The sequence below is a fragment of the Engystomops pustulosus genome, chromosome 10, assembly GCF_040894005.1.
Source record: "Engystomops pustulosus chromosome 10, aEngPut4.maternal, whole genome shotgun sequence".
Classification (NCBI taxonomy): Eukaryota; Metazoa; Chordata; class Amphibia; order Anura; family Leptodactylidae; genus Engystomops; species Engystomops pustulosus.
In genome coordinates this window covers 61407652-61423918 of record NC_092420.1, presented here as the reverse complement: position 1 = coordinate 61423918, position 16267 = coordinate 61407652, and the positions used below count along the sequence as shown (strand labels likewise).

The window sequence follows — 16267 nt, the reverse complement described above, 5'->3', positions numbered from 1 at the left end:
TACATCGCACTGTCAAAAAGAAATATAGCTCATGCACCGGCATCACCCCCGCCACCACAGTGGATACATCATGAGGCTTATGATGTATCCGCTGGCCATGCTGGCTGAAAGACATAACTACGGCAGGTCCGACCTGGCAAGAACACCCTCTGCATACTCACTCTGCCAATGGCTGGGCCCCTCCACACCCACATCAGATCAAGACTAAGGCTTTTAGCTTAAACGTGTCAATCAATTTTTGTGTTTTTACCCAATATACTTAATGCTGTTACACTAATAGTAACTTTTTATATGAGGACGAACAAGCCTGCGCTGGAATTTTTCTGCTTGTTCACATGGCGTGGAGGTGGCTCAGTCACCGTAGAAATTGCAATTTCTTGCAGTGCGCAAGAAATTGCGATTATATCAGTGCTTCTACACCAAAAAACTGCTGTGCAGTAACGAGTAATTTTAGACAAGACTAGACTTTCTACATATAGTAAGAGAGAAAAGATTTCCCACTGAATGATATGTGGTGGCTTTAGCATTCCAGAATAGGGGGGAAATTCTCAGCGGGAGAAATGTGAGGGGGATGAGGAGGGGGTGAAATAACTTTTGAAAGTGTAGAAAAATCGACATAAGGCTCCGAGAAGAACATGTTCTTGTGTGAAAGAGAGACATATAATACTGTAACAGGAACTACAGCACTGAGTACTTGGTTTGAGGTTTATAGGGATAAATTATTGGGATAAACCACTAGAACGAGAGAAAGGAATGTGACAATTCAGAACTTCCTAATAACCCTAAGGATTATCTTATCAGAAGTCATTTACACTGATTCCTCTGCACGATTCTGCGACTATCAGGCTGCACTGGAGTTTCACAATGCTCTCACTAGTTTTCTTGTATTTTGTGCGTATTTATCATTATTGTCCACTATTGCTTTAACAGAATGGTATGGTCCTAATCAGGGTCTCCTTGTTGTAAAAACTCCTGCTGTGCCAAAAGGATGTTGAGTGACACAATGGGTGTTCCTAGAAATAAAATTCCTGAACCCTGGCATCAGAGGCTAATGTCTAGGTTACATCAGAAGTAAGCTCTGTCTGTAATGTATCTGGGTATATGGGTTCAGAAATCTCAGTTGAAGTCATCATGGGTAGTTTGTACAAAGTCATTAGTGATGAACACTTTACTGGGGCCCCATCATTCGACCGAATTAAAAATCCCAAGTTCCACCTTTCTTTTCTTCCAAACAAAGTATAGATTTTTCAGTATCCAGGCTTTGTGTAACTCCTACACCTCCAATCTCATCTCCTTCATTGATATTTTCTTATGGAATAGCAGACAAACATATCTGCTGCTGATAGAAGGTCATGTGCTAATATTTCATCACTTATTGCATCCCCATTCATGTTGGTGTATGTGTAATTAGATTTAGGAGCCTAGAACCATTCGTTTCAGCACCCAATATGCTAATTTATCTCACCATTGTCAGGTTGGCCATCCTTGGATATCTGTCCCTTTCCAAGCCTGTCCATTTTGGGAACCAAATGTAATGGCATACTGGAGACCAGAACAGCACAGATTCATGTTGGTAGTGCCAGCTGTACAGAGAATACCTCAGAATTGAAGGATCAGCGCCTCCTAAAGGATTTAGGGGAAGGTGGAGGTAGTGAAAGGTTCTCTTTCTAGCTTTTCATTTGATTCAGTTTTCCTTTGTGGGAACAGTGTATGGCAGTATAAAATCTGAGCTGACATTTCTATGATTTAGTCAGTCCTTATTACCCACAATACACACAATGATTGATAGCTTTCTGTTTACACCCAATAATACGGTAAAGTCGTCAATCATTATGTGTGTAGGTGGGGTAATAAGGATTCTCTTTGTCTGCCCTAGGAGTCATATCAGGATTAACTCTCCTTTTTAACCTAAAGTGAATCTGTCAGTAGTTTTGACCATACAAAGCTGACGACGGTGTAAGGCAATGGTGGTGTACCTACGGCACGGATGACAGGTGACACTCATAGCCCTGGAGTTATAATCCAGCTCTGCGGCTCCTGCAAGGACTCTTGAGAATTTGTGGGAACAGTGTATGGCAGTGTACTGCAGAATGCTCTTTAGGATCCACCCAGAACACTGTAAACCTGGATTAAAATTAACTTATCACAGTCCTGCTGCTACTTACTACACCCACACAAAGCTATGGTTAAACAGATCTCCAGGGTCAGTACAGTTTATTATGGTAAAACCTGATGACCGATTCCCTATTAACATTCCAAATAATATAAATATAAATATATATATATATATATATACATATATATATATATCACTAAGGGCAATATTCATTTAAACTTTCACATAGGGCCACAAATATTACCGGTTAGCTTCACTATAAGCAGACACATATTTGTTGATCTGGAGGGATATAGTATAAAAGGTCTTTCTCATAAATGACACTTATTCCTTATGTAAGTGGTGCGATCACACTGGTGGTCCACAAGTCACCCCCGCTTTATTCACCTCTAGGGGACACATAATTAAAGAAGAAGGAGATCCACGGAGCTTAAACGTACTTCAATAGTTTGTGGTATTTTATTAGTGCATATTAGTCATGGCAATCGCAGCAGCAGTATTTAGTAAGTAGTGCATTTGTATATCGCCTTTTACATCAACTGAAAGTTTTGATCAATCAATGGTCATTCATTGGCTTATAATGATACAGTGAACTGCACCAGAGTCATATAAGGCCTCATACACATGAACGTGTGCCCTCTGTGAGACGAAAGTAATGGGCCGTGTGCTGTTGATTGCTGCCCATCTGACATCAGCAGGCGATCGCTGCTAATCCCACCGATGTCCATAGGAATGACTGCTCAGGCTACAAAGACGGGCAGAAATATGACAGTGCTATGTGTGTCCAATAACAATCAATGGGGCTGTGAGTTTGCTGCTATTTGTGCTATAGCACATGAGGCTTTACAGTATATGGGGTTTAAAGGGCTATTCACATCTGCCCATTGACATGTAATACATTTCATCTGCCATATGCATATATTTCTTGAAATGCATGTTATTAAAAAGAATTTCTCTTAAAGGGGTTGTACGGCAATTCTAGGTTAAAATTTTAAATCCTAGTATCTCTATTAGATGCTCCTTTCATTTAACCAAGTCATCTAATTTTTTTTGTTTTGAAAATCATTTTTAAAGGCTTTTTACCTTAACTCCAGCGGCCTTGCAGCAGAGACAGATCCGTACATGTAAGCTAGTGTCCTACAAACTACTAATTTCTGTAACTAAAAAAACCAGCAGGAATCGCTAAGAACATTGAATTACTTCATGTATTGACCTTATGGGTATGTATGTGAAGGACAATTACCATGGCCGTATAACCCCTGTAAATGTAGTCATATGGTCCCTTTGATGGTTGTCTTGGATACAACCAACTCTGCTGGCGTGAAAAAAATTGTTTTTGCATGTGAAATATGCATGTGAGCTACTGCATGTCCCACCGCCATCCTGTGGTAAAGAACCACTTGGCCTGTGGAGAGTGCAGTGGTGGACAGCTATCTCTTTTCTGAGGGACAACATGGCGACATTAATGGGTACTGTACATAGGTAAGACATTTTTTATAACATGTAATTGAAGAAATTAAATGGGAATGCCTACATGTAAATACCGCTAATGGTTGTGAAGAGAAAATTACCTTGCATGCAACTATTTTTTATTATAAGATGTTGTGTTTTCCACACTACACTAATAAACAAAATGAAAACAACTGCAGTAGAAGGGCAATTACATCTTTTAGGGTACAGAATCACAAAGGTTCAAAAAATTCTCAATTTGGGCAAAAATGGACAATAAATAAGTAATTGTGTCTATTTTCACCAAAACAATACTAATGCCAGGGGTGTAACTACAGGGGTAGCATCCATAGCAGCTGCTATGGGGCCCGCTGTGTCAGGTGGCCCTAGTTTCTTAGGTATTGGGTGTGTATATGCAGTATGTCTATATATGGTATTGTATGTATATGCATATGTCTGTGTATATGATGCATATGTGTATTTTATACTGTATGTATGTGTGTATATGCTGTATGTATTTATACATGGTGCGTGATTGTAACTCACATGTGCAAGTATACAGATATGTATATTTTTTTTAAGGGGGAGGGGGGATCCCATTTAGAAGTCTGCTATGGGGACATGCCTCTCCTAGTTACCCCACTGACTAATGCTACATTTGTTCCCATGCAAACTGGAACAAGACCCTTTAGGCTGCTATACCACCCGTTTATGCCCTTTAGGCTCCTCCTGCTTTATTTAAAACAAATTGATTTGCAAATATATCAACTACCATTACACAAATATATGTTAGAGGTGTTGATATCAAATGCAATTTGTATTTGCATGAATGTTGCCCAATGTATTTATTTAGGGCATATACGATTATTTTTTACTATCCTTGGGAATAAAATAATTTCTTTGCGCTTGAACAAAATTGTGCCCATCCATAGCCTGTGTCTGATAGGGTCTACTAAACTGGGTCAGGATGAGTTGTAACACAGATCTGGTGCTGCTGCTGATAGATATAATTGACTACCTGCCATTATTTTGTACCAGTTTATCATAATTGAAATGCTGAAGCTTCTATTTGTTGAATTTGTTTTCACCGGAAAAATACACCAGATTTTGGTTCACCTGCTTTTTGTAATAACCTAGGCCACACCTATACATTTACCCCATTGTGATTGAACTAATGTACACATCATCCGGCATTTCATACTTTCAACTGTGTTCCAAATGACCAAATTTAATCACTTATCAGTGTGTGAGACCTGGGAACACTTGGTGGGACACGAGATGGCCGAGTAGGGATTTGTGGCGTGACTGTAAAAGAGTCATTAATAGCAGGATAAGGCCCCGCTGTGGGAAGTACTGGTGAGTCCAGAGATATAGTGGAATGGACAGGGGAAGATCCCGTCGGAGAAGAAGATGGATTCCCTGTTGATGCAGAATCGGCAGACCTACTCTGAGGTGTTGGAGTTGAAAATGGAGAGCTGTGGAAAGAAAGAATAGGAGTATAAGCTTGGACTATTATTAAGATGTATCAAAAGAAAACTCTTTAGAAGTACATGAATCTCTGTATTGATTACTATTGGGTTACATACAAGATAGGTTCAGTAGGGTTGTTCTGTATGGTTGAATTTGTATGTAAATCAGGCATCCTTTTAAAGGGGTTGGCCCCTTTACGTAATGTTTTTGTAATGTGTTTGTAAGTGTTTGGGGGGCAGGATATCAGGTAATTTACCAATATACATTTATTACAAGTTCTGCTCCACTTTCTTGATATGTAAAGTGAAGCCTCTTTTACCTCATCTGTCTTTTACCTCAGACATTCAGACAGTCCTGACCATAAAATGGCCACAGAGAGAGGGTCATGTGATCTCTAACTATCCATGAGCAATCACCCTGCCAGGATGCTATGATAGTAATCATGAATATAAGGTTAAGGCCCTGGCAGGGTGATTGTTCATGTACAAAAAGCCATCTGTAGCCATTTTATGGTCAGGCATATCTGGCTGATGAGGTAAAAGGCATTCAAGAAAGTGGTTCAGAACTTTTGTAAAATTTATATTGCTACATTACCTGATATCCTGCCCCCAACACTTACAGACACATTACAAAACACATGAGGTAAAGTGGCCAACCCCTTTAATCTACATGACGGATATTCTAAGAGGTGAAAACAGGAGTGTGTGGGGGGCTATTGCTAAGTATGTTGGGGAGGGGCTTTAACTAAGTGTTTGGTGGAGGGGCTAGTATTAGGCATAGCGGGAGGGTCCTATTACTAAGTGTGTGTGGGGGGGGGGTATTACAAAGTGTGTGGGGACTCTTTCTAAGAGTATGGGGGCTATTACTAAGTGTTTTGGGGAGGGGCCTATACTAAGTGTTGGGGGCTCAGAGTGTTACAGCCGGGTCCGGTCAAGAGGCTCTCAGAATACATCGCACAGCCCTGGGGCACTGGCAGACTCATAAGGGTTGCGTGCAACACAATAAAAAAAAACTGGGGCAAGGGCCTTAGTATATGTGTCCCAATGTTATAGTGAAGAACATAAGATGTCTGTTTGATACAAGTGACTGGAGGAAGAGACATGGTGATGTTGGACCCTAATGGAGAAGATAAGGAACAAGAACAAGTACAATCCAAGGACCCGTCACTGGAGTAACTGGATGGAATAGGTATATAGATTTTGTTTGTGTTTTCTATAGCTGTCTATGAAAAGTACTGTTTTTTTTGCATCAGGCACATGTGGGGTAGGTTGTATAGAAGTGGACACTAATCAGAATTCAGTATATATTCACATAGGGCCCGTGCACCCAGATCTTTTCTGGGGTGCAAGTAATGTCAGGAAATAGGGGTGGAAAATAAGAGTTTGATGCACAAGCTGACTCCCATGGGTGCGCTGCTGGGGGACCATACATTTACTGTCATGTTCCTAGAATTAAAACAGGTAGAGTTTGCTTTTTTTCTACAAACAGAACCACATCTGTCCTTTGGTATTGTATTGCATCTCATACTCATTCAAGTGAATAAGGCTAAACAGTATTTTCAGACACAGCCAATGGATAAATAAGATGCTGTTTCAGTAAAAGAAAAGGATAACTCTAGACAACTCTTAATTCCAATGCAGTACACCCATATGTAAAAACTTCATTTTAGGGCTAACTTTAGAAATCAAAATATTGAAAATAAAAGTCTACACATTTTATTAAAGCTTAAAGGAAATTTCCAGACTTTTGGATTGGTCATCAATAGAAGATTTTGTCAGGAGTCTGACACCCAGCGCCTCTGCCAGTAATATCATTAACTTCACTGCCTCTACACAACTGAAGGAGCTGCCATGACAGTTTTACCATTCCTTTTACTTGTCAAATAGTTTTGTATCTCTTCTCATTCTATAAGCAATGTCCTGTACCAGGGGATGTCTTCAGCAGGTGGTAATGGGGTGTGTGCACTGGTATGACTTATAATCTGCTGAGCTTCTGGGACAGCATGCTCCACTGCTAGTATTTCATCCTGCTTTTGGGCTTGTTCAGAAATTTCCTCCAACAAAGTATTTTGATCCTCTGAAGAGCACAAGTGAGCCAGTAACTCGCCATGTATGAACTTTCTTACCTGTAAAACAGAATAAATGCGGGAGATTTGTCATAAGAGGAAATGTTAAGAAGTAGTTTTCCTGGATTAATTTTTGAGAGAAATTATATTCAGTGTTGCACAATGTATTATATATATACTGTATATATATATATATATATATATATATATATATATATTTGGAAAATTCGGAAATTGTAACTATACGTTTAACACGCTTTTATCATTATCAATAGTGCAGATGGTAATAGTAAATTTATTTCATTGAAGAAATATGTTCCTTTTTTCCTCTGCTTTTCTTCCTTTATTAAGGGGTTTGTGTAAATCAGCTTTGTGTCCTGTATCCACTGACAGCTGAGAGATAAAGGAACCTGATAAAGTGTGCATTAATATTCAGTTAAAATGTATACCTTCTTTTTTATAGGATACTATTGTTGAGGAAGTCCAGTACATGAGAGATGCAGTGACGTAGCAGACAATAATAATAATAATAATATGGAGCTGTGCCTATATTCTCTGGCTTAGATCTGGACACTGCTGAGAACAGCTGGTCCATGGGGATTCTGGGTATCAGAACCCTTCAAATCTGAAACTCATGAGGCCATCAATATCTTGATGAAACCCCTTTAAGTTGTATATCATAAATGGTTTCATATGGACAATCAGAAAGATGTGGAGTGTTGGATCATTAGGACGAGGGGAGTGCAATGAAGACTAAGTCGTAGATGATATCCTTACAACTATTTTATGACAAATGCTTTTAAAATGCGTTTCAAACTTGTACTAGGCTCTTCATCAGTAACCAAGCATGATACATTCTATACACATAATGACATTCATATAGATATTATCTTTGCAGGAAACAACATAGTAGGGTGGGCAGCACCCAGTTTCATTCATAAAAACTGAAAAAGTATTTCATAGAAATCATAAAACATACATTCACTAATAGAATATTTAACGGTTTACATATTTCCATAAAATATAACCCAGTGCTTATGGCAAAAGTTACTTTAAAGAACACCTATCACCAGATTACTGGTGGTAGAGTGTCCTAAATAGGCTGCTCGTTATGTCTATGGGAGGACTGTGTTTTACATATATTTAAGCATTTTTATTGCTGAAACAATGGGGCAAATTTACTTACCCGGCCCATTCGCGATCCAGCGGCGCGTTCTCTGCTCTGGATTCGGGTCCGGCCGGGATTCATGAAGGCAGTTCCTCCGCCGTCCACCAGGTGGCGCTGCTGCGCTGAAAATCATCTCCACGCGCCGGAATGCACCACCTCGGACCAGGTGAAGGTAAGCGGTCCCCAAGCGACACTTTTTCGGTTTTTAAATGCGGCGGTTTTTCCGAATACGTCGGGTTTTCGTTCGGCCACGCCCCCCGATTTCCGTCGCGCGCATGCCGGCGCCGATGCGCCACAATCCGATCGCGTGCGACACAATCCCGGGGCAATTCAGGTACAATCGGCGCAAATCGGAAATATTCGGGTAACACGTCGGGAAAACGCGATTCGGGCCCTTAGTAAATGACCCCCAATATCTCTGTAAAACAGACGGAGGTGCTCAGGATGACGGCGCCCAAGCGCCACTCGGCTACTCCGGACTTTAATATATCCCCCCCGGCTGCAAACCTTCTCCTGCTGCCAGCTGGGAAACTAGGAGAGAGCACACACTCCACTCCCCAGCCCTCTGACATCACCGCTTTATTGACAATCCTTGGTCACATTACAGCAAAAAATTTCAAAACTCTAATGGGGCAAAAAAAATTATGTCTGGAGCTACAATTATAAAATATACAGTTTCGACTTACATACAAATTCAACTTAAGAACTAACCTATGGAACCTATCTTGTATGTAACCCGGGGACTGCCTGTGCTGGACGAGTGAGAACAATTGAGACATTAAAGAACATAAGGGTGAGTATATTAAGGTTAAAATACGTAAATGAAGAGAGTGGTTTGATGGTGGGATACTACACTATTGGCGCGTGTCTATGCTTTCCTCTTTTCCCTTATATGGTGTATAGCCAATAGGACTGAGGCAGAGTAACTAAAGGAACAGAGGAGATTGACCTATGATGTATGTAAAGTTGGATTATACATTGTTTGTGTTTTATGGCTGTAGACACAAATCAGCAGAATGTTTTCAAGTTTAATAAAGCAAATAAAAATATTATAAATAATAATATAACATACATGGTTGCAAAAGTACACACCCTTCTAAATAATACCAATAATATTGTCTTATATGAATGAGTTTTCACAGTTTACAAGCTGGAGATAAAGGATTGCAGCCATGGCAAAGATTTCACTTTACAAAGAAAAAAAAGAGGGCAAGTTCAATGTTTTCTCAAGACCTTCTAAGTTGAGGGATTGCATGCATTTCAGGAACACGTGTTCCCTATAACACAAGACACACTTGTATGTCGATCTGCCTACTGTCTCAATCACCTCTAAAGTGACATTTAATTGAATACATACACATGTGCTTTCCAGTGGAATTCGATATAAACTTTGCTGCATGTTAACTGGGATTGTATTCACAGCTTTATGACTCGACCTAATAGTTCTCCCTCTCCAGTTCTGCATTTTCCTTTGTTCTTCATGTAATTCGCATGAAGTTTTCTATAGTGGAGGAATATACACCTGGGAGAGATTTCGGCAATGTTTAAAGAATGTTTTGATTCTGTTGAATTTCCTTTAATCCCTTCTTTTCCCGTTTAACTAGGTGTAAAATGAGTATGTACACATTTATTACAGTGATCATGTGCAATGACAAATCATAGCGTATGATATAGATTTTATATATTTATTTAGTGGGAGGATTATAGATATCGATACTTGCTGTCTAAAGTTATCAGTAAAGTTAAAGTTATTAGGTTGCAGAATTTTGGAGAAAGTTTATTGCATATTTTATTTATTTTAGTTTTTATTTTGTGCCTTCTTTTAGTCAAAGTTTTTTTTTTAATCTGTTCATAGAATTATTAAAGGGCTTATATTTTGTGGAGAAATATATTTAAATTTATTCAGCATTTTCAATAGAGGGATAAGTAATGTGCATATTTTTTCTTTAGGTTTTTATTTTAGATTGAGGGTGTAGTCACACGTTCAGTTTTTTAGATGCAGTTTTTGATGCACAAACCTGGAATGGAGTTAAAGTAGGAGGAGGAGCAGCACCTTTTAATTATTTCTCTCAACCAATTATGATCCACACCTGCTTTTGGCTTCAAAAACTGCATCTTAAAAACTGAACGTGTGACCGCACCCTTAATTGTATTCCAAGAAAGGAAGGGTCATTTCGATTTTTGTTACCTGTATCATAGGTCCCAATGGGTGTTTGTAGGGATCTGATTCCTTGTATACTGGGAGACAAATTATGTCAGCCCACCTCTGATGGGGCAGTGGTCAGTACAGGCGGTCCCAGTCTTAAGAACACCTGACTTACAGACGTCCCCTAGTTACAAACAGACCTCTGGATGTTGGTAATTTACTGTACTTTAGCCCTAGGCTACAAAGATCAGCTGTAAGAGTTATAAAATGTGTCTGCAATAAAGATTTACTGTTAATCCTTGTTCTTATGACAACCCAAAAGTTTTAAAATTCAATTGTCACAGAGACAAACTAAAATGTTGACTGGGGTTACAATAATGAAATATACAGTTCCGACTTACATACAAACTCAGCTTAAGAACAAACTTACTATCTTGTACTAGCATGGCGGCCCTCATGCACCTCAACCACCATGACTGCAATTGACCGTGGCATCTAAAGGGTTAACATATACTAATAAATGTAAGTGGTGGTGTATGTTGTACATTACAGAAGAGACAAATCCTATATGTATATGATTCTGCTCCACTTAACAGTATGCAATGATAGGCTTTCAGTAGTGAAAAACTTTGAAACAAAGCAGCTTTAGCTTTCTGCCTTGATAACATTTAATAGAAAAAAGTTTTTCACAGAACAAAAAAACATTTTCCTTAAGGAAAGTTTTTTGGTTGAAAAAAAAACAAGAAGATACATATTTAAAAGGATTGGATATTAATTTTCATCAATGGCTTATTCTCAGGGGGACACCACACTAATCATGGCTAACACCATTAAAGTTAACATGCTAAATGCCATAAAACATATCACACAACATGACACACAAAGCAATGAAAAAATTACTTTTATTTTTTTTTACCAATCCTCCATACAAGCAAATAAAACAGAAAACTTGTTCAAACAATAAGATCTGTTACAGGAAACTGTGCAAATATAAAATGTCATTTCTCCTACAAAAATCAAGCCCACATAAACATAAAATTAGAATTTTTTTCCCCATGAAATGAGCAATTACGGTATTATGAAAAAGTTGTATAATATAATGAAAAACACTTTGCATTTGATATGGCAAACTCACAGAATAACGTTACTAGGGGTCAGCATTTATGTATATTTGCCCAATTAACTGGTTAAGAACTGAAGTAATTTCTTGTAATTTTTTTGGGGGGGGGGGGCAGAGAAATACAGGATTATTATTTTAGATTTATTTGTGTCAAAATTTTGCATCACTGTAAAAAATATTTAATGCTTAAAAGTTGAAAAATGAAAAACATAACATTACATTTTAGCTCCTTTATTTTGGCAGACTTTAATATATAGTTACCCTAAAACAGTGTGTGGCAGTGACCATAGGTGCAAAACCATTTTAATATATATTTTTTTACTTTAAGTTCCTCAAAGGCCAGAATAGATTGCCTGGGACTTTATTTTGATTTTTGTTTTTTTTACATTTTTCTTTTTCACTGTAACTTGGGTTGCTGTTCATCCCTATTTACAAGTGAAATGGGGCACAGTAGTAGTGACCTTTGTCACTTTTTAGGTTGTGCTGGGTCTGGACAACAGCAACCTTTAAGTCGCGGTGGTTATGTGTTTAACACATGACCGTGGGATGCATGGAGGCATCATACAAGCCTCTGCCACAGAGCTCTGTAAGTACCACTCCTGTCTTATCCGCTCGGGGTAACTGTGGGGGATACAACTTTGGTCGATCGATCAGACAGCCACCTAAAGCCCAAGCTATAAATATAGTATAGTTCAGGCTATAGGGACCCAATCCGTGTCTAAGGAAATCAGTTAAGTCACAGGAGAAGACTGAGAAAACTCCCAATGGGCCAGGACCAGGATAAGAAAGATAAAAACCACATACCGACCCTGCTTTGGTTCCTTTTTTGCTCTACTACTTCTTGTGGAGTCCCCTTGAAACCAGATGTGTTGTCCATGTCACTCATTGAACGGAGCAGGTCCGTTGACCCCCCGGAACACCTCGTGGGGATCAGGGACTGGAGTAGCGGAGCCACACAGGAACCAGGAGCTGGAGCGGTTGAAAGTATGTGTTCTTATTTTTATTTCTTACCCTGGACCCGGGCGTAATCCATTCATTTTTTCACTGCCTATTTCTTCTTAGACCTCTCTTTCCAGAGAATTAATTCAAATATCTGTTTTCCATTAACTTTTAGAGTAATACATTCTGAAACAAAATATTCATAGTCCTTTCTACTGTACACATCATTTGTCCAGTGCTAGCCCCTGTCTTATCAGCGCAGTTTCCTGTAAGAGTTAAGGGTTACAATGAACAAGGATGCCAACAGACAGGGTGTTCTGGATGCTGAATATAGATAAGAGATGCCTTATTAGAATATCCTTTAAAATGCTCCTCACAAGTCTTCCCATGGAAGAGATTCCTGTTTCGTAATCTGCAAAGGGAAGTATTTGATAAGATGCAGCCAGTCTCCTTGGCCGACTTGTGGGAGCTGCCTAAAGGCCACTGGGAGCAAACAGAGGAAGTTCAAGGGCTTTTCTGAGCTTTTGCATTGCTATGGAGACCACTTCCTGAGGATCAACTGGTTTGATATGGAAAAGAACTACATACATTGAGGCAAGACAAATGTAAATGATGCATCGGTGACTGGCAGCAAAAGACCATTTTATATGCCTTTCATATACAACATGAGAAAGTGATGAGAAGGGACTTTTGTTAGGAAGCATTTGTCACATGACAATGGCTGTTATGGAAAATATGGATTTGACAATGTATACATGTACAAAACCCTAAAGGAAATCATATTGAGACCCTGTGACTCTTGAAAGACAATAGAAAATCCTGAATGGCGATGTCATGCAAAATAAAATCTTCATCCAAAAAAATGATGAAATTATGAACTTGTATCCTTAGCATGGTTGGCCACTAACCCCAAACTTAACCCCTTCAAGACCAAGTTTTTTTCGTTTTTTTTTTTTCATTTTTCACTCCTCTCCTTCCACGTGCTGTAACTTTTTTTTGATAATTTTTTTTGTTTACAAACCTACATGTGGGCTTGTTATATGCAAGAAATATTGGGGCACATTTACTATGGATTCATTGGACCCATTTCTATCGGGTTTTGCAAATTTTTCTGTTTTGCACTGAATTGCTCCGGGTTTTTGGCGCACGTGATCGTATTGTGGTGCATCGGCTTGCATGCGACACAAATCAGAGGGCGTAGACGTCAGACAACCCGACTGATTCTGACATTCGGACAATTGTGTCGCAATACACGCACTTACATGCTCCGGGAAGAAGATGGTGAACTCCAGCGGACCTGAGCGGAGAAGTGACACATGCAGGAAATTGGACGCATGATCTTAGTGAATCGCGGCAGCTCCGATTCCTCGTCGGACATTCCGGATTGGCGACGTCAACGGGACGGGTAAGTAAATGTGCCCCATTATACTTTCTAGTGGTACCATTTAATATTCTGTGCTATGTACTGGGAAACTGATTAAAATAATTTCTAAATGTGGTGAAATTGTCAAAAAAACACAGTTGTTCCATATTCCAATTGGTTTTTATTTTTAAGACTTTCAATTTGTGTTCAAAACAACACCTCTTCTTTATTTTACAGATCAATACAATCACAGAGATACAAAATTTAGTTATGTCTTAAAACTTTTTAAAAGAATTAAAAAAGCTTTGCAGAGCTGTGTAAGGTTTATTGTTTGTGGGGTGGGATGGTGTTTTTATTGAAACCATTTTGAAAACTGTGCAAACTTTTTTTCACTTTTTATTAAAATATTTATTGGAGGCAAAATGCCAAAAAGGGGCGATATTTTGTGTATAATTTTACATATTTATTTATTCTTTTATGTGTTCTAGGGAATATTTTTAATATTTTTTAAAGCTATTTCTTTTTTTATTTACTAATATTTCATCCCCCTTAGGGTACTTGAACTCTAGGGGGGGGGGGGGTCTAATCACTCCTACAATATAATGCAATTGTATTGTAGATATACTGCTTCTATATTTTAATAGGCTTTAATAGGCTCCCATTTGTCATTGCGCCAATTGGCTCCCTCTGATGGGGTCACAGAGGATGAAGACTGCTGGGTATGGAGAGGGCTCATTCCGTGAGTATATATACATTATGGACAGTCATGAAGGGGATTAAACAAGGTAAGTAAAAACCCTAATAGAGTCCACCCTATTTTACTTGACCTGTTAAAGTTCAGGGTTTGTCTCAGGTTAAGTAATCCACAGGCAGCAGATGCACCTGCCCCTACAATCACTAAAATAAAGTGTTTATGCTGTAGGGGGAGTGCCCCCAGTAATGAGCGCACAGCCTTCTCCATCTGCCGGAATCCAGCAAGACATGGACATCACTGGGAGTTCCGAATCCTGTTGCTGAGGAATCGTCCTGTAGTTTCCGGGAGTAATTCCAGAACACTAACAGGTTGGGTATAATATTGGTGACCCTATAAGAGTCTTATGCTTAGCCACTGAAAATTTGGAAATAATGTCCAACCCCTTTATATAAAGACACAGTAATGGTTGTAAATTGTCACATTCAGACTGGACGACAGTTGAGTCCCCCACATAGGGTGGATACTGGATCCAAAGTGGATCCCCAACCCCTCACCATCCTTTATGATGGATGCACTTACTGTGCTACACACTGTCTACCCAGTTTATTATATGAATAATTTAAAATACTTTGGTGTCGATTTGAGATGACACCAAAGTGGCGGAGAGAGTAGAGAGAGTGCAGATGCACCCAGAACCGAGAACTTTATGAGGCCTATAATGTGTCTCTTCCTCATAAATGTTATAATTAGTCAGCCCGCAGAATGTTTTTACCGGTGGGTTCATGACACCCCCAGTCCTGCACTGTTGCTATCAGAAATGACTATGCATTTGGATAATTCCAAGCAACAAACCTGAATCACAATTTACCTGAATTGTAAAATGGGACTGACGGAGCTGTTGTACAAAATCCCAGTTCAGTGGTAATGTAAAGGTTTAGACAACCAGCAATTTAAGATATTGTAGACTTAGTTCTACATTTAGCCTCACACTTTCACTAAGTATAGGCTATAGTAAGGTTAGGTTGGTCACTTTTTATGTGATTACAATAGAAGCTGGAAACAGTTGGGAACTCCTAAAGTTTCTTGCTCTATAAAGATGATGACATTTTCCCACAATTATATTTTGGTAATAAATAAAAGTTATAAACAAAAAATATAATATTATTAAGGTTTCAAAGTTTAAAAGGAGCATTTTTTGGATATAATCCTGATTGTAGATGCCCTCTAACCCTTATTTGTCTAGTCCTGCTAACCTTCTCCAGGGAGGACTTCTGTGATGCCCATTCTGTGTGACTTTTATCATACTAGGTTTTTGTTTTACCAAGCTGCCACTAAGTCCTCAAACCCTTTAAAGAGGACCTGTCACCTATAAAAACGGCACTAAAGTAAGCATCTCCTAGTGCTAAAACAGACGCAGCAGTGTTACACTGCTAGCATTATTGGAAACCTCCTATAACGCTAGCTGACATTGCCTCTCTGTACACTACAAACGCCACTCAAAGCGGTCCGGCGTATTAATAAGGGGGCGGGGCAAGAGGGCGATGACTGGCACATGACTGTTTTTATAGGTGACAGGTCCTCTTTAAAGGAGGTACAGCAGGGTTGACCAATTTGCCATGCCTTGTGCAGCCCTGCGTAATCTGTAGGCGCTATATAAATAAAGAATTATTATTATTATATTATTATTATTATTATAAGATTACAATGTAGGAAGGAAGTGTGAAACTTCTTGATGCT

The 16267-nt window shown here is 39.1% G+C and overlaps 1 protein-coding gene across 1 annotated transcript in view; it reads right to left on the bottom strand.

Annotated features, from left to right (window-relative positions):
- Window positions 1-2574: 2574 nt before the first annotated feature.
- Window positions 2575-16267, bottom strand: part of DNM3 (dynamin 3) — a 154868-nt gene continuing 141175 nt past the window's right edge. Inside the window, exons 14-15 of the mRNA XM_072129170.1 lie at window positions 6961-7160; window positions 2575-5040 (exon numbers count right to left, since the gene is read on the bottom strand). Of these exons, the coding sequence (XP_071985271.1) occupies window positions 4794-5040; window positions 6961-7160 (447 nt within the window). The 3' untranslated portion in view covers window positions 2575-4793. The remainder of the gene's footprint in view (window positions 5041-6960; window positions 7161-16267) is intronic.